Source organism: Haplochromis burtoni, unplaced genomic scaffold (genome assembly GCF_018398535.1).
Source record: "Haplochromis burtoni strain Fernald_Lab_line unplaced genomic scaffold, NCSU_Asbu1 Contig_37, whole genome shotgun sequence".
In the NCBI taxonomy this organism is placed as follows: domain Eukaryota; kingdom Metazoa; phylum Chordata; class Actinopteri; order Cichliformes; family Cichlidae; genus Haplochromis; species Haplochromis burtoni.
The window spans coordinates 2,521,093-2,547,990 of record NW_024582398.1 but is presented as its reverse complement, the minus strand read 5'-3'; the positions used below and the strand labels follow the sequence as shown (position 1 = coordinate 2,547,990).

Sequence of the window (26,898 nt, the reverse complement as noted above, 5' to 3'; positions counted from 1 at the left end):
TTGTGTGCAAGTTTCGCAAACTTCCCCCCTTAAGGTGGGCTGTCACTTCAAATTTAGTTGACTAAACTGTTCCACATTTTAAAGCCTACCTGACTCACGAAGCAGAGGCATAAAGACAGATGAAACAAAAGTGAAAAGATGGCAGGAATCTTTTACAGCTACGGCAGCATCTGTGACAGCAGCCATCAGCCTGATGAGGCCTGACAATGTTAGAGTGCTACTCTGACGCACTGTGTTCGAGCTGGCCTAATTCTCAACCAGAGGGCTGAGATACTGAACACATGAGCTCCACTAGTGGTCTTGATGAGCAGCTCTGTCACTCTGTGTATCCCCTTAAAGTTCAGCTCTAGCTAGGAGCACATCGAAGGAAGCAGGAAGGACACGGCCACATGACAGCGCAGGCAGGCAATACAAAGGCCTGACAGCCTAAATCTGCGCTGCTTTTCATCACAAACTAATCACATGTAGAGAGGTTAAGGAACAAAAATCTATGCCCGTACACACGGCTGTTCCATCTTTGTTCAGCCTTTCAAATATTAATATTAATATAAGAAAGTGGCTGATTATAGCACAGGTAATAGGTATGCTAGAAACCTCACAATTAAACCAGGTTGTTCCCACTGAGTTAAGTGCATGTATGATCATCAGTGGAGCCCTGCAACAGGTTAAGGTTGCGCCAGCTGACAGCTGATTATCAATAGCTTGCAAGTTAGCGAGCTTGTACTCCCTTTAAATACTTTAAATGAAAATCATAAGTATTATCAAATTCATATTAAATTTAATATGATATGCTAGAGTTTATTTTTACATCTCTAAACAGCATAGCATTTCCTACAGGGGATTATACAGTATCTTTTAGAAAAAGAGCTTTTGTTAGTCAGTCTTTTCTTATTGAGCAGCGCAACATACTGTCATAGTCTAAAATAATGTCACTTTACGTCGCTGTTTTTCACTGATTGTCCACTGATGTGTTTTTTGTTTTGTCATTCATCTGTTTCGATCCCTTATGTGTGCCTAGATAACCTTAGATCTTTTGTTTTCCGTTTCTTTCTATCAGTGGCATCAATCTGAAACGGTATGTGTATTAAAATGAGCCTGTATGACTAAATCTGGCACATTTACATAATGGACCTAAACGCTCATGTTAATTAATGTGCACTGCTCCTTATATATAACAATAATTATATCAAAAACACTTGCAGAACAGTCATACAGCCACTGTCAACACAACTCGGCACACTCTGAAATGAATATGCACGCAGGAAAAACAAGACAAAGCACTTTTCTCGCTCCGTGGGTTTGATTTTAAATTCGAGCTTGCTATAACTGTGTGTTTGCACAGAGTTACACACAAAGCTTTCTTTTCCACTGGACGAATGTGTTTATTCGGCTGTGCACAAGAACTAGATAATACACACAAAAAAAAAAAAAAAAAAAAAAAAAAAAAAAAAAAAAGGTTTAAAACTGGTAATTAAGAGCAATGCTGATTTGGACAGTACCATTTTAGCTGTTCAACTGATAAACACACACTTATGTCGCTTTGATCATCAGGTCAATTACTCCTGGCCCAACCTAAGTTTAGGCTGAAGGCCAGAGGTGATCGTGCCTGTGCTTCAGCTGCACCTTATCTTTGGAATAGCGTCCCCACTATTCGTGCCTTAGACTTTATCCAATCCATCAAATCACAATTGAAAACATATTTAACCTGGCCTTCCCAACTACAGTGGGGCAAAAAAGTATTTAGTCAGCCACCGATTGTGCAAGTTCCCCCACTTAAAATGATGACAGAGGTCAGTAATTTGCACCAGAGGTACACTTCAACTGTGAGAGACAGAATGTGAAAAAAAAATCCATGAATCCACATGGTAGGATTTGTAAAGAATTTATTGTAAATTAGGGTGGAAAATAAGTATTTGGTCACCTCAAACAAGGAAAATCTCTGGCTCTCACAGACCTGTAACGTCTTCTGTAAGAAGCTTTTCTGTCCCCCACTCGTTACCTGTATGAATGGCACCTGTTTGAACTCATCATCTGTATAAAAGACACCTGTCCACAGCCTCAAACAGTCAGACTCCAAACTCCGCCATGGCCAAGACCAAAGAGCTTTCGAAGGACACCAGGAAAAGTATTGTAGACCTGCACCAGACTGGGAAGAGTGAATCTACAATAGGCAAGCAGCTTGGTGTGAAAAAATCAACTGTGGGAGCAATCATCAGAAAATGGAAGACATACAAGACCACTGATAATCTCCCTCGATCTGGGGCTCCACGCAAGATCTCATCCCGTGGGGTCAAAATGATCATGAGAACGGTGAGCAAAGATCCCAGAACCACACGGGGGGACCTGGTGAATGACCTGCAGAGAGCTGGGACCAAAGTAACAAAGGTCACCATCAGTAACACACTACAACGGCAGGGAATCAAATCCCGCAGTGCCAGACGTGTTCCGCTGCTGAAGCCAGTGCATGTCCAGGCCCGTCTGAAGTTTGCCAAGATGAAACGAGGCTGGGTCTTCCAACATGACAATGATCCAAAACACACCGCCCGGGCAACAAAGGAGTGGCTCCGTAAGAAGCATTTGAAAGTCCTGGAGTGGCCTAGCCAGTCTCCAGACCTCAACCCCATAGAAAATCTGTGGCGGGAGTTGAAAGTCCGTGTTGCTCGGCGACAGCCCCAAAACATCACTGCTCTCGAGAAGATCTGCATGGAGGAATGGGCCAAAATACCAGCTACTGTGTGTGCAAACCTGGTAAAGACCTATAGTAAACGTTTGACCTCTGTTATTGCCAACAAAGGTTATGTTACAAAGTATTGAGTTGTATTTTTGTTATTGACCAAATACTTATTTTCCACCCTGATTTACGAATAAATTCTTTACAAATCCTACCATGTGGATTCATGGATTTTTTTTTCACATTCTGTCTCTCACAGTTGAAGTGTACCTCTGGTGCAAATTACTGACCTCTGTCATCATTTTAGGTGGGGGAACTTGCACAATCGGTGGCTGACTAAATACTTTTTTGCCCCACTGTAGTTAGTGCCCTCTAATCTAATTAACTTCTTAGTTGATATTTTGTATCTATGAACTGACCTTCCTTCTGAACTGAGGTCCGATACCTATTTTTACCTCACTCTTCTGGTCTATTAGTGCCTCGCTTCTGTCTGTGCTAGTGGTAGTACCTGACCTGTATTTTGTTAATTGATTTATTTTGATGTGATGTGCTATACAAATAAAACTGTATTGTACTGTATGGTACTTATGGTCAATAATCAACGCATGCACATGAACTTTTCCTGCTGATGTAGCCTGCTTCTCTTTCTTCATGTTGGAAGTGGGGAAAATAAGCTTCCCAATGTATCACCCTTTCTCACTTACCAGCAGCAGTTGTGCTTTTGCATTTGGGCTACACAGCACACATTACTGTGGGTGGACAGCACTACCTTACCCAGTGCATGCTCAAAAATATTCACATAATCTCCCAAATGGCATATTTAAGTATATAAAGAATGTTCCCACACTGTAACCAATCACAGTATGGCAAAGGATTAGACACGTGAGACACGGATCAGTGAACAAAGCGTCATAAAGATTTAAAACAGTGATCACTATAGAAATGCACTTTAAAGTTTTCAGCGTAGGGAAACTGGCTGATAATCTAGTAAGTATCTTGAACTCAGACACTCCCAGTAATAGAAAAAAATATAAGAGAGATTTTACTCTGATCTGAGTAAGACTCGACCGTAGATTGCAGTCTATGGCCAACATGGATGACAGATCACAAAAACAGTTATCTTTAAGGTAGTCTTATGAGATCTTAACGTGTCTAAAGGATGGAAAACATTGGAAATTAATGAATTCTATTATGTGCTTTGATATCGACTGTACAAACGAGAAAATCTAACGGTTTGTTGGATAGTTCCTTCAAGCACAGCAAGAGTGGATGAGTAAGGATTTGTTTCATTGAGCATATTAGGTTCAGAGAGTCTGACCCAGACTTTACGTTAACTTCCTCTGTGAAATGAAAAATGAGTTTCTTCACTCTTCGGGTTATCGAGCTTAGAGTTTTCCCTTAATGCCCTCTCTAGATCTGGATCAGACCTCTGGTACGGTCTGCGGTATGTCTGTGATATTACTTGCAAATATGCTAGTTTCAGGAGGTGTTATTCTGCTCTTAAAAGCAATCTATTGCAAACTGAGATGAAAATTTAAGTCGTACACAGCGACAGTGAGGCAGTGAGAGAAGTTGGTCAGAAAATGATAGAAATACATGCCTGCACGGATGCATACAATCTTAAACATGGATAAAATTAGATCAATGTACATAGGAATATCACCTTTACACCCAACATAAAATAAACCCTGGTCTCTATACTGTAAGCACATTCACCAGCAGCAGCAGTTCACCATGCACAAATCCAAAGAATCCAGCTATTACACCTTTTTTAACATGTCGCTATTGTCAATTGTCAGAGAAAAGTTGAAGTTTGGCGGCATCAGCATGTCCCTGCAGTCCCAGAGTCACTTGAGGTGAGCCAGTTTCTAAAGTAACCGTTACACCAAGATAACAGCAAGTCAGAGTTTCAAAGGCATGTCTCGTAACAGCATTAGTCTCCAGAGAAGCAAGGTGCCGAGCATGACAAGAAGGCTCTCCAAGTGGATTATAAGCCAGCGTTGAGCTCTGAGACCTGGCAATTTCCTCCAAACCACCTGCATGCAGGTGAGAAGCAAACAAAGCAAGAGGATTTTGGAAGTAGATGATGACAGCAGCTGCAGATTAGCGAAAGGGTATACTTTCCAATCCTCACATCCTCCAAGTTCTGCTCTGCCTTCTGTGCCATTTGAGCTGATTGCTTTGTATATACTGTATACACCTGTCATGCTCCCCAAACCCGTTTTCCTGCACCACTCCTGTGGCTGTAGGAAAGCCTTGCCATGTGGCAGGCAGATGGGCTGGCAGAACTACCACTGCCAGGCTTCCCTGACCTTTACACCCCGAAAATTAGAAAGGGTGTAAAAAAAACAGAAAACAGAAGGGCGTACAACGCTGGCTGCATTCAGCTAGACACTGGTCCCAATAAACAAATATGCCCCCTCAGGCATTTTTCACATCCCAGCCATAGTCTCTGACAAGCCACTCCATGATGATGCTGCTTTGTGCGGGGGACAGACTAATACCTCTGATTAATGCGACAAAGGGTGAGCTTCAAAGTATTTATCACTGTGCAACACATCTGCTTGGTTTGGATATCTTCCATTATATTTGCTGGGGATAGATTAGGAGCCAACTGTGCAGTTGGTCATCTGAAAAACTGATTATTCACAAGCTGACATTTATACTCACAGTCCTGTGATGAGCGGTGACGAAAGGTGAACCGCAAGTGGCTCCGGTTCACGTCTTCAATGGGAATAGCAACCTAAGACAAAGGACGGAAGAGGATTGGCTGACAGCCAGGGACATAAACACACACACACTCACAGAAAATAAGGACAAACTGAAATCAGAGTGAACTCTAAACTTCCTGGATTTTATGCTGTACAGAAATTAGCTCACATGTTGCAACACTTTTGCAAAAAAAAAATGCTATATAATTATATGGGATTTCAGGAATTGAGAGAAAGTTTGCCTTTCTTTAAGTGTGATGAATAACTTCACTCTTCTATACAGTTTTGCACCACCGCATTTGCCACTAAAGTCTTGTGATAGAAATTACTGGCAATAAAAGCCTGCGGCGTAATGAAAAAACTTTGGAAACTACATGAAGGGGATGGTATCAAGGTAAAGGTAAAATAAAATGATTTAGAAGAGTAAAGAAAAAACCGTTAAGTGGCAGAAGTAAGCAGAAAAACAAACCTTTATCGTTTCAAACCAGCGGGGCTGCTTTACTTGGTAGTAGATAACAGACTTGTACTCATTGATCCCTTCATCTCCAGCTCCGGGAAAGATCACATTCTAGATAAAAGGTAAAAGACACAGAGCAATTAGGTAGTCAGACAATATAACTGGTTATCTGGTTATCCTTGCTTAGCTTTTAGTTCGCATAAAGTGCTATAGTTGTGATGGGTGAACTGCTTTATCATCACTCAGTCAAAATATTGGCACGCTCACAGTATGTGGAAAATTGACTAGCACTTATTTCATAAAGCAGAGCCCCTGGAGCAGAAAGCCTTAATCTAGCAGAATGGCCTTTAAAAGTCTGGATGCACTTTATGCATGAGCACCTGTGTGCTGCCTGTCAATCTCATGACAGCATTGTGGAAATAAGAAATAAATTAGAAATTAATTATTTAAGAAGGAGCAGCAGTGGCTCCCATGCAGCAGGACGTGGAAGGAAGCCAAGAGCAGGGAAGCAGACCAGCTGGTGCTGATGGATCCAAACGTGTAAATTGGTCTTCCTAGCGGGTCCGCTGCGTTTCTACAACAGGTCAGGGTGCGTATGTAAAATACTACGTGCCCCACTTGAGGATTCGCCAAGAGGGATGGAGTGACAGCGGATGGTGCGCACGCCTTGTTTTCGATCAATCTGTGTTCAGCCAGCCTACCTCTTTCCTCCCACTACTCCAGCTGACTCCCTGGCCTGCTAGTGTACTGCTGCTGAAATACTCCTACACTAATGGTTTCTGACAACCAGCAATTATGAGGAATAACAGACCTCATCCCCCCCAGCCATGCTGAGCAGATATGGGGGGCAGGTGGTAGCTCTAGCAGTGCTGCTCCTTCTCTAAGTGGCCAGGGTTTCTGACAGCTCCAGATTTCACAGAGGGTGAAAGTGGCTAGGGTCTAACTACAGGTGAGAAGAGGTTCTGGAGGGGTGCTAATCAAAGTCAAAGGTAATAAAAAGTTACTGTCCAGCCTCCACAAATCCTGTAGGATTTGGAGGAAAGAGGAAGGATGACAAACACCAGAGGCAGAAAGTCACACGGAAAGAGAAGAATGGACAGAGAAGAATAGAGAGGATCAGAAGCCTGAGGGAGGCAGAAATGAAAAAAAAAAACAAAAAACACACACAAAAAAGCAAAACCCACAAATTTAACCTGTTAAAAAACTCTGTGTGAGGAGAGAGTTATTTCAAGTGCCTAGTGCATACATATACATCTTTAAAATGAAAACAATACATTTTTTATTTTGGAATAAAAGCCGAAAAACCAAGTTTCATTATCAAGAAAGAGACTTTCAGCCCATCAAATCCATGAAGGGTAAGGAAGAATTTAACCACTTCTTGCATTTCTTGCAACAAGGGAGCTTTTGCAATGCAACAGCAACATGGTGACAACACTTCTAGATAGGATCGATCTCTCTTGATCTTTGCTCTCTACTGTCACTGACTTTATTTATTATACCGCAAAGGCTCAGACAGCCTTGAACACAACTTCAGCGACACATAATGACAACAGGTGGGAAATTCCACACATCAAATTTTGTATCCGCTATCGCTTATCATAGCTGTATTTGGGTCTCATACTAGGTTCTTGCTTCAAAAAGTTGCAGCGTTTCCTTCTTCTAAAGAAACTTTAACAGCTAAAAATGTGAAACTTGAGGAAATGGTACAATTTTCCACCACCATTCTGCTCTAAAAAGCTTGAGACACTATATAAATGTCTTTTATGTCTTATATGCTTCCCTGGAGTGGAAACTCCAGCAGAACAGCATGAGAGAGGTGTGGAGGGGCATGAAGACCATCACTGGATTCAGGCCAACCAACAGCAGGGGAGCTGAGGGAGGTGAGAATAGAGCCAATGAGTTGAATCTGTTTTTCAATAGATTCGACACCACAGTGTCTGCTCCCACCCCCACAACCTCACCTGTAGTCAGCCTGGAATCCAGAGCCACACCACTGTGCCAGCCTCTCTCTTCACATGTTGCCTCCTGTGAGATTCCTGACACCCCTCCCCCACCCATCACCTTCACTCAATACCAGGTTGAGATGCAAATGAGGAGACTTCACTCAGGCAAGTCTGCTGGACCAGACGGAGTGAGTCCCCGCGTCCTCAAGACCTGTGCCCCCCAGCTGAGTGGAGTCTTTCATAAACTGTTTATGCTGAGTCTGAGTCTGCAGAGGGTCCCAGTGATGTGGAAGACATCATGCCTCGTCCCTGTACCAAAGACGCCACGTCCCGGTGGCCCCCAGGATTACAGGCCCGTGGCACTGACCTCCCACATCATGAAGACCCTGGAAAGGCTCATCCTGGACCAGCTGCGACCCATTGTAAGACCACATCTGGATCCCCTTCAGTTCGCTTATCAGCCTCGTCTCGGAACTGAGGACGCCATCATCTACCTGCTCAATCGTGTCTACACCCATCTGGACCAGCCGGCGAGCACTGTGAGGGTCATGTTTTTTGACTTTTCCAGTGCTTTCAACACCATCAGGCCGACCCTCCTGGGTGATAAGTTAGCAGCGATGCAGGTGGATGCTTCTCTGGTGTCCTGGATTGTTGATTACCTGACAGGAAGACCACAATATGTACGTCTCCCACAGTGTGTGTCTGACAAGGTGATCAGCAACACAGGGGCACCACAGGGGACTGTCCTCTCCCCCTTCCTCTTCACCCTCTACACCACAGACTTCAGCCACTGCACAGAGACCTCCATCTTCAGAAGTTTTCTGATGACTCTGCGGTGGTTGGATGCATCAGCAGGGATGATGAGACAGAGTACCGGGCTGTGGTCGACTCCTTTGTCACGTGGTGTGAGCAGAATCATCTGCAGCTCAACGTGGCAAAGACCAAGGAACTGATCGTGGACTTCAGGAAGACCAGGAAACACTTGACCCCTGTTTCAATCCAGGGGGTCAGTGTTGACATTGTGGAGGACTATAAATACCTTGGAGTACACATTGACAATAAACTGGACTGGGCTAAAAACACCACAGCACTTTACAGGAAGGGCCAGAGTCGTCTCTATTTTTTGAGGCGACTGAGGTCCTTCAACATCTGCCAGAAAATGCTGAGGATTTTCTACGAGTCTGTTGTGGCCAGTGCGATCCTCTATGCTGTTGCATGCTGGGGGAGCAGGCTGAGGGTCGCAGATGCCAACAGACTCAATAAACTAATCCGTAAGGCCAGCAATGTTGTGGGGATGGAGCTGGACTCCCTCAAGGTGGTGTCGGAGAGGCGGATGCTGTCCAAGATAAAGACTATGTTGGATAACACCTCCCACCCACTCCATGACATGCTGGTCAGTCACAGGAGCACGTTCAGTGAGAGACTGAGATTACCGAAAAGCACCACTGAACGACACAGGAAATCATTCCTGCCTGTGGCCATCTCCCTGTACAACGCATCCACTTAACACACTGTTTGCTGCTACAACTACACATGTTTCTTTTCCAACTATTTATTTATGAGTGAAGTATGTATGTGTATATATGTAGATATTGTACTATTCTTAGTTAGTGTATTGTCTGTCTTGTCTTAATGTTGGTTTAAAATGGAGCACTGTAACAAAAAATAATTTCCCCCAGGGATTAATAAAGTATTCTGATTCTGATTCTGATTCTGATTAATCTATTTGAGAAATCTCTCTTTATCGCACTCTCACTAAAATACACACAGTTTTGCTTCATCGAGCGCTACAAATTCGAAAAGTCTCTCTCTCATACCTGGCTGCATTGATTTGTATAAAATTCAGTTTACTTGATCGAGGGTTATGACTCAGTCAGTGGCTAAAATTTAGGTATGACTGATTAAAGTCGATGTGGTTTATTAAAACAAATCTGCAATAAGTCTGCCGCACAGCATACCAAAGGCCAATCCAAAAGTTAAGTTACTTAATTCAAATCAAATTCAAAGTAACTGACAATAAACTAGAAAACAGATGTTACCTGTATTGTTGCTGTTAACTTCTTATATTTGAATAGACTTTAAGAAGTCAGTAGTGTATATGGGGTAGGTTCTCAACTGCTGTTTGAGGTTAACAACTGCTAATATTTAGAATTCTTAGAATAAGCTTGCACCTACATTAAGTGTTGGTTTCACTCAAATGTCATACTTGCACCTCCCTGCAAGACCAAATGATCTGCTTTGTAGGTGTAACAGCTTATCTATGCATCTTATATATTCTGATGGGTATTCAAAGAAAAGAAAAAAAAACTCAACAAGTGCACATGAGATTCCAATCCTCATTCTATAAAAATACAATTTATAAGCAGAAGCTACTCAAGAATTGATTATTCCTCTGATGTAAGATTAATTAACAGATTTTTTTTACCAAGCTCTGCAGATTGCATTAAAAAAAAATACAGATTTTGAGACAGCTTGCTTACAAACAATTAGACAGGGGAGAAATGATCCCTCTAACTTCATTAGCAAAGGTAATTAATTATACCAGAAGAAAAATGCTGATTTCACATATCATTATGCTGCCCACGTTGCCTGTCCACATGCCTGAGTTTGTTACTGGCTCTGACAACTGCTGATTTTCATGGTAGTGAGCCAAATTTTAGGCTTCTCCATCAGCCACAAAGCAACAATATTACAACTTGTAAATCCTGACAAGCAGCAAAGGCATACAGTTTCCCTGTGTATCACTCTTCTTTATAGGAGACCTGGTCAGTTAAGCGCAGTGCTGAGCAGTGTGAGACTAAAGGAAGCCGGGTAATATCACAGTCTGTCTGAGAAACCACTTGGTTACAGCACTCGTGTCCTGAATGCTGAGAGCACAGGAAAAATACCAAAGCAGTAGGTTAACATTCCTCGGTCGTACCTCGAGCTTCTTGCCGTCCTCATCATAAACCGACATGGTCACCTCAACGTTTTTGGGGGTTGTCTTACTCCCTTTGTCAAAATCCCCCTGAACCAGAGTCACGTAGATGTCGTTTCGCACATCCCCTTTAGGAAATAAAGGAAAACAAAAACAAGAAATGAGAAACCACCAACGCTTCGACGCTTCTTAGGGCTTCAGTTTTATCCTTTTCAATAATATTAATATTACAGCAACACTGGATATTATATGTATGACTGACTTTGCCCCATTAAATAAATAATGTCTTGGGTTTTTTCTGTATTACAAATATTTTATGAACTGCAACCGTTTTCAGTAAAGTAGGACACTGGATAAAATCTAAACAAAACACTGATTTGCAAATCAATTAAACCCCATATTTAACTACTTTTTTTTTTTTAAATAAATACTACTACTATAAATAAATACTTTTAAATAAATGTTCATTTTGAGTTTGATCCCCTTTTTTTATAAACTGAACAGGGACAACTGAAAATATTAAAAGAAAACACCTGCTGGGTGAAAAAAATGACAATTCATTAAATTATTTAGTAGCATCACTGTGTATAAAAAAAGAGTATTATGGGAAAGGCTCACTGCGCTGTGGGAAATACTACAACAACTTAAGAATTTGGGATCTCCCAGGTAGCACTGCATTAAAAATGCAAACCCATTGTGAGTTAACAGATCTTTTCCTTGCTTCCACTGATGCAAGTTTAAACTCCACTATGCAAACAATCACATATCAAGAAGACGCAGAAGAACCGGATCCTTCTCTGGGCCAGAGCTCATTTATGATGTATTGAGGTGACATGGAAATCTGTCTTGTGATCTGACCAATAAAAATATGAAAGCCTTTCGTCTCTCTTTGAAGAGAGCATGTTATCAGTGCACATGATGCTATGAGGGTGTACTAATGCACAACTTGTACAAGTTTTGGAAGCACTATTAATGCTGAAAAATCTATTTTGAAGCTGGACGTGTCACCTTCCACATTGTGTCTTTTTCATGGTGGTGAGCCTAATTTCAGGTTACTCCATCAGCTACAAAGCATCAATATTACAATTAGTAAATTCTGACAGGCAGCAAAGGAATACAATTGTGCATCGCTTTGCTTTATTGGAGACCTGATCAGTTAAGCGCCATGCTGAGAAAGCACAGTATATCACAGCTTGTCTGAGACACAGGGTTGCAGTCCTGGCCTGTCACCAACTGAGAACATTTGAAGAACTGTGAAATGAAAAATACAACAAAGGAGGCTTCAGACTGAGTCGTTTCCAATCTTATATCAAGGAAGAATGTTGCTCTAATATGAAATGTGTAGCCAGTCTTAAAAATCCTTTAAGGGTGTTTAGCAAAAAGAATATCAGAGGTGATGCGAGACAGTCATACACCTGCCCTCGTCCAAATGTTTTTATTAAATATTGTCGAGCTTCTCAATTAAATATGGGGATTCAATCATTTTCAAATCATTTCGGTCTGTTTTTATTTACATTTTACACTGAATCCTGACTTTTTTTCTGTAACAGGGTTATGAACCCCACTGAAAGCATTCAGCCATTTAGCCAGGGAACTTTCTAGGCAGGCAGCAAAGGGGAAGCTTTTTAAAACCTGGCATAATTATCTCAGGAAAGCCCATCTTGCGAGCCACGGCTGTCGATCGGTCCACAAGGTGAGGGAAATCCTTTCTTATCTGATGGATGTCTCCAGGAAGCAGCTTCAGAGTGACCCACAGGCCTGGTAATGGAAACAAGAAAAGGAAGTGAGGCATCAAGTAAAGCAGTATGTCATGAGGAGACGGGTAAAGAGGCATGAATCAACTCTAGGGAAAGTGATTCATTTTTGTGTGTTTTGCTTGGTTCAAAGTTGGGTGTGATAAGCTGCTGTGACTAAAAGCTACGACACAAGTACGGTTTTATTGTATTAGAGAGAAAATCTCTGAACTATTTATAGTCTATATTGTTTTACCATTTCATCTGTTTGTATCAAGTCTTTTAATTTTTCTTTTTCTTTTTTTTTTTAAACAATCTGACACCAGTAGCTGCTCTGACTTTCTTCTGATTGGGAGAAATCCTTGGCTCTTTTTCCAAAATGCATGGCAAGCCAGTTTCAGCTCTGTAAGCACATTTAAAGGTGGCTTCACTCACTCTTAATATTCTCTAGGGGGGGAAAAAAAGACCCACAGAGTCACAGCTTTGAAGAAGAAATGACTGAATGGATCAAATTAAAGCAGTCTGTAGTGCCCTTGTTCACAGGCCACAAGAATGAGTGGTCCTTGTGAACCTTAGAGGCTTTATTCACTTACACTTTATGGGCCCCTTATTGCTATGAGTGACAAATCCCTCACTAGGTTAGCTGGAAGTCTTTTGATATGCGGACATGACCGAAACAGCTGCTGCGAGTACTCCGCTGTTCTTCCCAGCGAGGGTCAGGGCAGAACTGACATTTATCCAAGTACGTCTTCATTGGGCGTGACAACACCATGGAGACTGTCATGTTATTTCCCCTCCTCAGCAGCACAAATCCCTCAGATGGTGAAGGTTGTTCTTCTCAGCACAGATGTCGAGTCCTTGATAAGCACCATTCTTCACAAAAGTCTCACCAGCTTAATTAACAGCTGGATCGCTTGGATACTGTAGTCCTGGCGATGAGACCGACTATTTATAGTGTGAGCAGTAATTTATGGTGTGAGCGCTAAGAGTAAATTGTGTTTTTCATTAGCAAGTGGAACAGTTTTACTGCCTTGCAAGTATGTCGGGGTTAATAGTACCTTGTACAAAAAAAGATCTAAAACAAAAAAATAAGGCGTGCACTGACTCAAAAAAAGATTTTTAGCAGCATCTGATTTAATCAAAAGATAAAATAGATTTTTTTTCTCCTGGTTCATGTGAGGTGACGATGGCAAGGACAATTTGACAGAAAACTGGGCTTTTTTCTGATGTTTTGAATTAAAAGAAAAATTCTTGACTAAATGAAACCCAAATGAAAGAAGAAAATAAAAGAAAGAAATAATAATTTTATAACAGTTTTTCCGTCGCCTGTACAAAGTGTACAAACGCCCAATGTAGTGAGGCGAGTTTCTTCCTTGGCCTCGGTTCCTCTATCAGAACTGTTGCACTGTACCTTGGCCCTTGTGATTGACCTCTTTGGCGGTGATAACTTTGTTGATGACTGTCTGGAGGAAGTCATTCTCCCCTGCCACCCTGGGTGAAAAACGGGAGATGTTCAGCTGCTTGTGGCGAATGGCGTCATCCAACGCTAGCCTGCAGTACGTACACACCAGGCAAACACCACGGAGAAGGAGAGGTGGCAGGAACAGGAGGAGGAAGAGGAGAAGGTGGAGGAGTGGGGCAGGAAGAGCCATAAAGTGATGGTTGTAAGAAGGGGAGTGGGATGAGGGACAGACAGAGAGAAAAGAGAGACACACCGAAGAGTGATGCGAATACCATGACAGACACAAAGCCACTTGTTAGCAGTTAACAGCGAGCCAGGATGGGTCATGAAAGAAACACAAAGAAAAATGATCATTTAGGAAATTAAGTCCAGTCAGTATCCATAGAGCAACAGTATCAGAGTGAATGCTGACTTTCCCAAGTTTGATCTTGGTTGGGTTTTTTTCCCTTTTATTTTTAAAGATGCAACCCCCCCCTAAAAAACCCCAGAAAAAATCCAATCTCAGAAACACACTCTGCTTAGCATCAGAAAAACACTCAAATATAAGTACCAAGTATAACATGTTTTGTACTCCGTAGGGCAACAAATTCATTGAAACAGCTGATGCACAGAGCATAAAAAGTAGCAGATGTGATCTGGGAGGCACCACATGTGTGGCAGCTGTCACAGGAAAGTGTGTTGTGGGCAAAGATGGCGTCTGCTGTGTGGAGGCTTCTTAACAAGCAGAAGGAGATGAGCATGGAGAAGACGACTGTAGTGATGCACGGAGGAAGCAATAAAGAATCTCTGCCCCTCGCACTGTTTTCAGTGTCTCCCATCTTAAACCAAAATCAGCCCGAGCAAGGAAGATGAATAAGCAACAACAAACATTTGCACATTCAGACACTGAATTCACTCAAACATTGTACAACAACCACCAAAAGACAGATTTTGACTTAAATTTGCATTTCTAAAATTATGTTATCTTTAACCTTCAAAATGTCAAAACTGAGTGGCCACTTGATTAGTTACACCACTGGTTGTTCATACAAATATCTAATCAGACAAACACATGGCAGGAACTTAGTGCATTTAACCATGTAGAAATGGCCGAGACGACCTCCTGAAATTCAATATGAGCATCAGAACAGGGAAGAAAGATGATTTAAGAGACTTTGAACATGGCACGGTTGTTGGTGCCAGATCTGATGAGTCTTAATTTCTGCTGCAACACCCAGAGGGCAGTGTCAGAATTTAGTGTAAACAGCATGAAAACATTGATCCATCTTGCCTTGTATCCAAGTTTCAAGTTCTTGGGACACTTTGGGCTCCTTAGTGCTAACTGAGCACCGCTAAAACACCACAGCCAAGTATTGTAGCTGACCATCTCCATCCATTTATGACCACAGTGTACTCATCTTCTGATGGCTGTTCCAACAAGACAACAAGCCACGCCCCAAAGCTCAAATGACTTGAAAATAACAAGTTATTTGTACTTCTTGGCCTCCACGGTTACCAGATCTCAATCCAGTTGAGCACTTCTGGTATGTGGTGGAACAGGAGATTTGCATCATGGATGTGTAGCTGACAAAGCTACAGAAACTGTAATGCTATCATGCAAATTTTGCGTTTTTCCAGCACCTTGATGAACCTATGCAACTAAGAATAAGGCAAAAGGGCTTCTAAACTGATACTGGGAAGGTATAACTAATAAAGTGGCCAGTCACTATATGAACTTCCTGGAGCCCAAGAGGATGCCTTTAAATTAGGGACTTGGCTGGCTAACATCATTAATCTAAAACAGAGAATATCCCTCAATTTCAGTATCTCACAATAGCTGTCATTCTTTTTCCTGCCACTCAACTATCGTTTATTACTGAATTGACATGTCAGTACAGCTTGTTTGTTGTTTTACAACAACTCAATTGAGTCTTAAATCTAATGTCTGTAAGATTATTGCCAATTTAACATATTTAAATTTCTGTTTGGCTGCCAGAAGCCAAATCACACCACTGTGTCACGTTCTCTAAACGGCTCCCTCGCTTCCTTGAAAACACATTATTAAGCTTCTGTTTCAAAACTTGCTCTGTTTTTGAATGGCAATTATTCACACTTGGACATAAATAACTCCTTGTAAAACCTCCTCTAATTTCCATGATTTATGCTCACAGATAAGCCCATTAAGTGAGGTGATCAGCAAGCTAAACTGCCTGAATGTGAGGCATTTCAATTATGCAGGAAATCACGTTAAGAAAAAAGGTTGCTCTGCCTCTTTACACTATCCTACAAAAATGGTAGCAGTTAATGAGATTGCCTTAATTGAGTCAGCGGGGAATAGGGGAGTGTTACAGTCTTAAAACCCCTTCTAATCTGGTGTCAAGGAGACAAAACTTGTAGAAAGAAAAACGACACTACCTTTTCGGATATACAGTGTATACCTAAAATAATGGATGAAATTTTAAGCCATAAAATGTATCAGTCTTGCTTCTTTTATTTATTTTTTGGCAAGTTTATCCAAAACTTAAAGGACCTCTATGTTAAATGTGATTTATTTTGTGCTTCAGCACAATGCACTTACGGCTGAAATGGGATAAAGTGCTGCTTATCCTCGTCGTCCATTTTGCCTGTTATGATGTCAGTGACATCCATTACTGTGGAAAAAGGAGAGAGGTGGGGGTTAAAACGTTCTCAAGGCCTGCAGAGTGTAGCGTGGCTATGAAAGAGATCCAGAAAACTGCATGGTGGGCCACATCAGGGGGTAAAAGCTGTCTCAGCCAATGTTGGGATTTTCTTTGATGAGCACTAATTAAGTCAGAGGCTGAGCTGTGAGGAGAAAATCTGAGTAGTGGTTACGATGTGCAAAAGCCTTTTGAAGCTTAAAACAAACACTGATTAAATATGAAATGAAGTTTCTTTAAATAGCTGTTACAGCGAAATGAACAGGAAGATCATAAGGTGACATAGCATACGGCTTTGAGTAGAGTTATCACAATATGTCAATAAGATACCACCGCAAGGATGCGAGTAGCAGCCTCATGGTGTAATATTAAAACAGAATTATGTTAGATGCTAGAATGATGAGTCCTTCTTTACAACAAGACGCATGATTTTTTTTTTTTTTTTTCCCAGTTTGCTTTGTTTGCGTGTTTGAATGCAGGCATTTGAGTCGGAAAAACCTGACAGCAGAGCTTGCCGACGAAACAGGAAATGCGTTCTCAAGTCTGTCTGTTGGACAGACCAACTAAAGATAACACAAACATAAAAATGACACTGACGCCAAAGTTTACAGCAGGTCACCTTAGCTGTGTGAGAGTCAGCAAACCTTTACAATTGTGCCTAAAAAAAAGAGCGAATCTCAAAAAGCGTTCCATCACGCTGTGTACAGCGGCAAATAATGATGATGTCTAAAGATAGGCCATCATAAATCAGGCTGTCATTTACCTTCCCCTCAAGTGGCACTGGAAAAAGAAAAAAAAGACACCAAGAGAGGGGCGTAATTTTCTCTGTTGGATAACTGTGGGCAAAATGGCAATCTAATTAGTTTACGATACGCCTGGCAGCTTGCCAACAGGCAATAAATCAAAACTTTCTCCCCCCCCCTTTCATTTAGCTGGAAACCTCTCAATTTTACCCAAATATATTTACTCAGCCACGCAAGGCACAATACTTACTTTTACCACAATGCAAAACAAAAACTGGTACACATTATGATATTCAAGCAAAGCCGGGGCTCTATACAGAGCAGCTTATTTCACGCAGATCTTTAGAACAATAGATTATCATGAAGTCTCCGTGCTGTCTTCTGTACCTGCCACTCCAAAGGGTCTTCTCAGACCTGACGTCAGCTTCTTGGTGTTGTTGTCTCGTAGCTCCATCCGTCCAACTCTTACAATCTGACACACGAAGCTGATCTTTTCTCTCTTCAGATCTTCACTACCCAAGTCCTGAAGAGGTGTAAAGGAAAAAAAAAAGTTCTAACAAAGCGCCTTAGAGTCACTACAAATCCCGGGCTGTTTCAATCAGATTGTACAACATAGGGATGAAAATCCTCTGGAAAACACAATTGGATTTAAAGCCCCATCTGACAGCAGCCTTTATCTGATCGATTAATAGCACTTTCTGCGGTGAAAATGAGTTTACGTAAAAGCCACACATTTTACCGCAAATTGCTTCAGCAACATATGTGATTGTGTCCACAGATTCATTTTTCCAAACCTTGGAAAGTCCTCCCAGTGGGCTCACACTGACCCTTCTGCCCTTGGGCGTCCATCAGATAGAGGTCTTAGTAAATACATACAGAAAGCTGGGCTCTTTCTGAGAGAGCTTAACAAATACAGGCTCTGCAAACAGGCTCCCACGTGCTTCGTAACATGGCTGAATAAACAGTGAACTACAGGCGAGTGTGCGCACACTATAATCACATGCATTTACACATCCAAACACTCACTGTGAAGACTGCCCGCAGATTATGAAGCTGGTCGATGTCTTTTACTAGGCCACAGCTTGACCATTTTACCAAGTAGTTTTCACTGTAAGGGAGAGACGTCAGGGGGGAGGAGCATGACGTTCACAGGTGAAACAAAAACAATACAGTGAATTCAGACACCGAGATTAACAGCATTAACATCAGTTTCCTTCAGAGCTACAGAACCTTGAATGTTAATCCAGACATTAGTCTGCTTGACTAATGCTGGAGGCATATGTAACACTCCTCAGCTGAGCAGCTCAACACAATACTTTGCTGTCACAATCCTGAAACAACAGCAAATCCCTGGGCAGCAGGACTCACATAGCATGTGTGCGTATCTGGTGAGAGCGTGAATGAATGAAAGGGTTTACCTGATGAACTTGGACTCCACTGGGTCATAAAGCGACATGAGCACCTCTGCATCTTCGCCAATCTTACACACCACATTCTTCAGAGTCACAAAGAGGGCGAAAGCTGGCGTGGAAGCGAACTTTGCTTGCCTCGTCAGATCAATATTCTGCTTCTGAGACTGAGAAACGGAGGGGAATCAGCAGTATCACACATTGTTCATGCGCAGCAGTGTATTGAGAGAGAAACAGTGCTGATGCCAGCTGTACATTGGATTAAGACTAGCCACTGTGGTTGGTTTGTTTTGTTTTTTTACACACACAAAAAAAATCTAACAAGTTAAAAAGGTCCTAATATCTTTCACATTGAATAAAAAGGCCTTTACATTTACTTGATCTCCAGGACTGCATATACAGTAAAAGAACCTATTCCCTAGCGTCCTTCAAAAATATGCTGCGGTCACGTCATTAATATTCATCGTGTTGACCTGGACACTTTCTTATTGGCCATCCATATGCATTAAAGACCTCCAAAGGAAAGGTCACGTACGATGAGACCACATAACTGCAGGGCACTTAGTGGCTGGCACTCCCTACATACTGCAAACTGACATTCAGGTGTGGCACACCACTGATAAGCCAAGTAAAATAGATTGGGAATCTGGCACGGCTCCTGACTTTCTAAAGAAATCAAGCATTTTAGTGTACCAGGATTGGCTCAATTTGTCCTACTTTTAATCCAAAGTTGTTCAAATGCCAAAACCCCATCGCAGATTGAATCAAAGTGGCTTAGGTCATCTTTTTGGAAAACGGAACAGTAAAACAATCTGTATGGATGTGCATCAGTACAGATGGGTTAAAAAGAGGCAGTGACAGTGTTATCATACCAAAGGCTGATGTGTTTAACATGTTAACCCCTTTAGTTTAGCATTTTATCATGCTATCAAAACACACACGCACACTTTAGCAATAAACACAAATCACAGGGAATGTCGCTGTAATTTGTCATTAACTGAGGTACTGGATACAGTGAAACATCCGCTTCAGGTGAACAGTCTATAGCAGCGGATTTTCACAGACCGGCCTTTAAGGTGTCGTGGATAAATACAACAAAATAAAATTATATGACCAAGACACAAACTGTGGTATTTTATAAATATAATAATAAACACAAATTCACTGTGCAATTGTGTAACTTTATTAGCAGCGTCCTCCTGAACATTGAGAGTAACATCCTCCTCTCTGCTCCTTATTGCTCTCTAGTCGCTATGGTAACGCGGAAATATTCCTTTCAAAATAAGACACACAACTTCAACACGGGGAAAAAACCCAGGGGAACCGTGTTAACGATAATAACCCTAAAAACCATAAATTTCATACCCAAGCATCAACTCTCGCGGCCCAGTACCGAACGACTCACGCCTGGGGGTTGGGGACCGCTGGTCTAAGGCACACAAAAACTACTGGTAACTGAATCAGTAAAGATTATCTAGTAGTTGAGACAGGACCAAAGGGGTGTACCATGGAAGCTAAAGTCACATCACCACTAATCTTAGCCATTTCGTGGCTAAAATTACAGATATTATTTTGGATGAAAAATGGCAGATATTATTGCAGAAGACCAGCTCATCATCTTTTACAGTGACATAAAAAAGTAAGTAATAAAAAGAAAGATTGAAACAGCTGTGCCCAAACTGCACAGAAAACCAAACAACTTTTGTCAGATGTCCTTACTGTGGAAATCTGTGATTACCCTTCTTGTTTTTATTTCTTTTTTAATGCAAACACTATAATCGTGCTTGATTGACCAGCTGAGATTCGATGACGCAGAAGGAACAAGATCATGATGTGATCTGTGTTCATTCACACTGTGCGCTAATGGGCATTTGCTAAGCTTTAATATAGTATCTGGATAATAGAGCTGTCCCAAATACCATATTCTGGGCCTTGGAGGTTCAGTAGTGCTGAACAAGAACAATAGTAATCATTAGGGGGTGCTAAATGAGACTTAACTAGAGATACTGGTGCTGTGCTTTGATTTCTGCTGATATCAGAAGCGGGACAGCTAAACTACATACCAACAAAAGTGTTTATTTTTTTTTAAACTCCCTGGATTTGTTATATTTGCTAGCCACTTAAAAAATAGCTGCTGCTGGTTTATGAAAAGTCACAAAGTTGGCAACAGTAAATTTCAGAATCGAAAAACTTGCAAATCAAATGTCTTTCCAACAAGCAAATAACAGTAATATATTCAGTTTTTCTCTCTACTGAGTTTGTCTGTTTACCTTCTCCTCTTGGATCCGGTCCTCAATTTGTTTGGAAGCTGCCTCGTGTGCCCTGAACAGGCTGATGGTGCTGGTGAGCTCTGGGTCCAGTATGTTCCCATCTTTGTCTCTGACCACCAGATCAAGATCCAGGTACCTTGCATAAATAGAGAGTAGAGTTAACAAGCGCTCAGACCCACCAAGACAGTGTGCATTTGTCAGAAAGGAAACAACACATTTTATTTATAAACATGTACTCCTGTCACCTTATTTCCTGCCCAAATTCTACCTCATATTCATAACCTCGGCTCCACTGTTTTCTTTCTAAACCTATCTTTCTGCTATGCAGGGGAGCCAGAAAAAACAACAGTATATGTCTACATATACTCAGTGCTGCATTTCATCAGCTGATCACTACTTGCTTCTGAGGGAAAATTCATTTCTCTACCTGGCCAAAGGTTCAAAATTTCATCACAGGAGCAGAAAAGAGCTTCGCGATTTTCATTTCCAACTGATTTTCTAGGCCCACTGCAGATAGTGCAAGAGCTGTCATTTCATGATGGAATACAGTGCAGTTTGCTGAAGCTAAACCCCATCAGTTTGTTCTCAAGCTAAGTGATGACCTGTCATTTTCTATTGACTGACACTGCTGACCTCTTCCAACAAGACTTGTTTTTTCCGGATAGATTTGAGGATAAAGGGATATAAGCCATAGGGAGAGAAGGAAAAATATAAAACACTCTCACAGCTGAAGACTCACTTGTTGCCATAGTCTATCTTGGAGGTGACTTTCTGTTTGAGCTCACTCAGCTCGTCCTGTGGGAGGGTGCCGGACAGAATCTGTGAACGCCATTCGATGAGGTCGTAGATCATGTCACGGACACAGTTGAACATCTCACGCTTGTCTCCCTGTTAGGCAGAACAACAATGTACAGCTTAGACACATTAGGAAAAGCTAAGAAAAAAAGTTTGAACTCTAGTAGAAACTTGCACCTCAGTTTTTGGCTATAATGTGGTGATAAGCACCAGCCAGGGCAGGGAAGATGATGACTTAATAAAAACCTTTTTTGTGTATCCGCAATGTTTGTTGAAAGTGTGTCTCTACACTTTTGATATACTTATTTTAGTTTAAATGTAACTTTTATTTATTAAAGAAGTCATGTAAAGACTGTATATATAAGATGGATGTAGCTTCCAGGCATAAAAAGTGAAGCAAATGTAATGACCACTAGAGGGCGACTCCCATGGTTGTAAAACAGGGGTGTCCAAACTCCGGTCCATTTTTAATTGGCCCGCAAATAATTTTATAAATAGAATAGAATATGGCCCGCACTTCAACTTTTGCTTAAGTGTATTGCACTTCTTAGTTTTAACACCAGGGGGAGCTACTGTTGATCAAGGCAGTTGCTCCACCAAAAAGGACAATCACAGAAGAAATGTACCCCAAGTTACTAAACATGGCAGAACCAAAGAAGCGAAAGGTAGAAAGTGAATGCAGAAAATTTCAGACACGGTGGGAGAGTGAATATTTCTTCAAAGAAGATGGAGACCTCATAAAACACGGCCTCGTTAAAGTCACCGAATTAATGTGCCCGCAAAAAGTGCAGGACTTCAACAACGAGATACAGTTGTGCAACGCATTGAAGACTCGTCAGCCAACATTAAACTGCAACTGTCTGATAAAGCTGTGCTTTTGATTTTTACTCCATCGCATGCGATGAGAGCACCGATGCCACAGACGCCGCACAGCTGCTATTTTTTTGCGGGGAGTGGACGAGAGCACGAGCGCTTCAGGTGAGTAAAAACATATATATTCCACAGTACCCGTGTGTTAATGTGCAGGTACACATGCTTCAAATATCAATAATGCGCATCAATTCTGTCACTACCGTGCTTTTGCGCACAACTTTCTTATATGCGCTTTTCTTGTTAACACACAGAGTACACACCGCTGTGCACAGCGCACGCACACGTAGTCAGCTGATCTCATCTGATGCAGATTTGCTCCTTGATCAAGTGACATTTGTCCGGATTTTTGGCACGAGTGACGATCAGCACCGCAGCTGGATGGCCCGATTTACATACCCAGCGCAGCTGATACTCACCAGAATAATTTACTAAAATATATGCACTCCTGTTATTAAGTCCAGTTCAGTCTGTTAATGTTGATAACGGTTTCAAACGAACGTTAATAGGTGTGTTGCTAAGCCGAATAACTTAAATAACAAACTTGAAATGTACCCGTCCCATTTTCCCCTTTATTGTTTTTTCTCTGTGCTGTAAATCTTCTGTCTAAGAAGAAATCTGAGGCTGCTGTTCTGAGAATGAGCTACCAAAGCTTTTTCTGAATAAATCAATAAAGATCCATTTACGGAAAGCTTTGATGAAGGCAGTTTCGTCTTTAATTATATTCAACAATATAACATATTCGACCACTTTTAAGTGATTTTTCTAACTTTAATACACTAAAGTTAAGGTTATATACCTAATTTCTAGTAAGTGGCCCAGCCCCTCCTATATTTTTATGTATGTGGCCCTCAGTGAAAAAAGTTTGGACACCCCTGTTGTAAAACAACACCGAATTTATAGAAGTCTGTGGAAGGATAGCCCTGCCCTGTCTATCGCCCTAGTAAACAGTTTCAAGATTAGTTTATGGACTGAATCTGTTTAGATTCATGTTGAATATACAACATCACTTCAGCCTATAAGTTATAGCCCTCACTCGTGCCTAGGAACACGATAACATTTAATGTTTCACCATGTGATAAGTTGCTAGCATCTGAGCACGTCATGTCCAGTTTTAAAACAGCAAGATTAAGCCCTAGTCACACCGGCCCAGAACTGCTGAATGTTCCCCTGGCAACCACACAAAGTTCTTGTGACCTACGGCGCCTGCTAAATGACGAAATTCTAAGTGCAATTTGCTAGGGGGTTGGTGTTTGGGAAATAAACTTCTTTTTTTTTTCTTAGTGTGCTTGACAGGGGGTCACCTACTGGTCTCTAGGTCTGTGTGGCTGGGGATTTATTGGTACCAAGAAAACTGCTGCATTTATGGCTTCATAACAGGGCTTTGCTAACCAATAGGTGACGGCACAGTGGTTCCATTTTTCTTTTATAGTCTTATACTTTTATGTTTTTCTCTTACCCATTTTCTTTTATTTCTATAGATACGAGTGAGTCCAGGTAAGCTGGTTACAAGCAAAAATCTGTTAAAGCCACTGAGTCAGCATAAAATAATAGATTTTTTGTATTTTAGAGGAAATCCTCCAAATAGTATTTACCAATAAACATGAAAATATGACAAAAAACAATTGGTGAAATAGAAATAAATTTTAAAAAAGCGCAAATAAACCATAAAATAATGCACATTATCATTTTATTAATGTGTGTGTGTTTCCACTGGAGGAGCAAAGGTTGGCTTACCACATATAAGTCCCTCCATATTGTAGCCCACTCCCGCAGTGTTGTGGTAACCTCTTGAACCAAGGGCAGCTCAGTGGGAATGACTGTCTCCTTTTGCCTGCAGTGACAAAGAATGATTTTATTTATTTGTTTTTTTACAGCGATTGTGTCCCGTCTGCCCTTTCCTCTCCACATTAAGGCCAGGATTATACTCCCTTACACACAAAGAGAGCTGCAGATAGCATGGACAAGTAGGTATTCTTGTTATATTACTCCATTCTGCTCGGAGTTCTCTTGGAAGTTCTCTCTCTCAGTTAGCTGTATTGTAGCAGCTGTAACAGGTGGATAAATCCACACAGTCACGTCATCACTTGGACCCAAGTAGACCATTAAATAGTCAAGGACGCACAAAGTATAACATAGGTATAAGATTCATGAACGGACAAGTTGTGTGAGAAGAAGAGAGTTTTCAGCGTCGAGCGTAATCATCACATATATGTTCCTTATACTATATCAGTAAAATCCAACTATTAAAAAAATATCAGCGCCTAAAGATTCTCAATTTAATTCAAAGATTCTGAAGTTTGGGTTTCATCTTTGTGTTGTGCTGGTGAAATCAAAGAAGACAGACCAAAACAAAAACAGCGCCGCAAGTTGCGCCAAAGCGAACACACATGTCACATCACATCAAGCGCAGACCTTTCCACTGAAACAACCTCCGAGGGTGTCTACAAACAACTTGCACTTTATCTAGGCCCTAATTTTCTCAGCAGATCTATCAACTAAAAAACTTGTTATATACTTGCTTCCTGTTTGATCTCTGGTGCCATCTTTAACACTGTTTGTTGCTCCTGATAAATATAATATAATAAAGAAGCATTCAGAAATTTGACTTAGCAGTACTGACCCGCTGCCCTCGACCGTGGCCTCTTTCAGGTGTATGTAGCAAGCGGGAAATATGCCCTGGAAGAGAAAGAGATCGAAAAGAGACGTAAGTGTAAAAGCCGAAAGAGCATTTGAAGAACTGAAAAACTGAAGTTGTAAAGTTCAAATGTGTAAGTAGCAAATTTAAGTGTTTAAAATGTCGTTTTTTGCTCACCTTTTTGGATTTTCTCCTCAGCCTATAGCCTCTGTACCAGTCTAATAAGGAGAACGGTTACAAACCATGTTACACAAGGAGAAAAAAACCCTCCTAAAACAAATCACAGTTTGCTCCACTAAACATTCTTTTGTTTAAATAAAGGATGACACTAAAGAAGGAAATAACAGTTCTTCCACGATGCAAAACATCAGACCAACTCATGGGTCTGGGATTACTATCGCCTGCCTTTACAGCAACTAAATATCATTATCACACAATTGATTCTTAGAAATGTACAAAAACTTGACAGAAAAGCCGATGTCCAATGTTGTCGTGTCAGCTCCGATTAAACGTGGCATCAGTAAGCCTGTTCTCACCTTCATATGTCTCAAGTATGTGCACTGTGTCTCCGATCTGCAGTGACAGCTCCTCCTCTCCCCGGGCATCGTAGTTATAGATTGCTGGAGAAGGACGAGAGAAGACAATATAAGAGGAGGAGATATTACAGCAGGAGGAAAAAGGCAATAAAGTGTTTGGCTCCCTTGTGGCGCTAATTGTGTGCCACTGCAATGTGTAGTAGAGGCATCACACATATACTGGATATCCACCCACACAGTCTAACACAGTGATGCTTGGGCCTGGCACCTTCAACGCTGTAATATCAACACATTTTTTTCCCCACCAACTGAAAACAAACCAATAAATATGGATAATGCCAAAACAAAAATGATGACAGTAACTTTATGGTGTTCCTGATATATATATATATTTTTTTAAACTGCTCTCAAACAACAAGAAGATGATTTATATGTTAAGAAAAATATACAGTGCTCTCAGAATTGTCTGAAAAATGACAAACATAACCTGTCAAATCATATGAATTTATAACAGAAAAAGTCGTGTTGGGTTCTACCGGTTATTATTCAGTTATGTGTAATGATTAATAAAGTAACCACCAAAGTTTGAAATGATTTGTATGATGCAACTTTAAAGAAAAAAAATGTTAAAAGACCAAGAGAACGAATGTGGACATTTTAACACGCAGATCAAAAAGCAAATCACAGATCCTTTGAAATTTCCAACAAATCTATTGAAGTCTCCAATGCTTCCAAGAAAACAGAAAACATATGTTGTAGGGCAACAAAATAACATCAGCTTGGCAAAAGTAAATCTTCCTATCTAATGTCTATTTTATACCCAATTAGGACATTAAAGGACTCGTTTCTTGAAGTCAACCAATAGAGCGCAGGCTATTAACTCTAAAGCCACTGAATCCAGTGCCAACACACACACACACACACACACACACACACACACGGCTCCATCAACATGTCAAGGTCAAATTATAAAGACAATAAAATCCTGACTGTTGACACTTGTTCTCTCATTCAGTGAGCAGTAAACAATATGTCACTGTCAAACAGCCAAGCCCAGCACCTGTCTGTCTAAGAGTGCACAATTGC

At 41.2% G+C, this 26,898-nt stretch overlaps 1 protein-coding gene across 2 annotated transcripts in view; it reads right to left on the bottom strand.

Annotated features, from left to right (window-relative positions):
• The window catches only part of dock1 (dedicator of cytokinesis 1), a 197,304-nt gene that overhangs the window by 148,424 nt on the left and 21,982 nt on the right, over positions 1–26,898 (bottom strand). Inside the window, exons 2-16 of one of the 2 annotated variants that reach the window (XM_014332772.2) lie at positions 25,813–25,896; positions 25,454–25,494; positions 25,262–25,317; positions 24,376–24,472; positions 21,713–21,861; positions 20,974–21,109; positions 18,713–18,870; positions 18,321–18,402; positions 17,682–17,817; positions 16,452–16,524; positions 13,844–13,983; positions 12,332–12,457; positions 10,703–10,827; positions 5,852–5,950; positions 5,342–5,414 (exon numbers count right to left, since the gene is read on the bottom strand). In XM_014332772.2, the coding sequence (XP_014188258.1) occupies positions 5,342–5,414; positions 5,852–5,950; positions 10,703–10,827; positions 12,332–12,457; positions 13,844–13,983; positions 16,452–16,524; positions 17,682–17,817; positions 18,321–18,402; positions 18,713–18,870; positions 20,974–21,109; positions 21,713–21,861; positions 24,376–24,472; positions 25,262–25,317; positions 25,454–25,494; positions 25,813–25,896 (1,575 nt within the window). The remainder of the gene's footprint in view (positions 1–5,341; positions 5,415–5,851; positions 5,951–10,702; positions 10,828–12,331; positions 12,458–13,843; positions 13,984–16,451; positions 16,525–17,681; positions 17,818–18,320; positions 18,403–18,712; positions 18,871–20,973; positions 21,110–21,712; positions 21,862–24,375; positions 24,473–25,261; positions 25,318–25,453; positions 25,495–25,812; positions 25,897–26,898) is intronic. The other variant, XM_005919498.2, reaches the window with a different exon arrangement.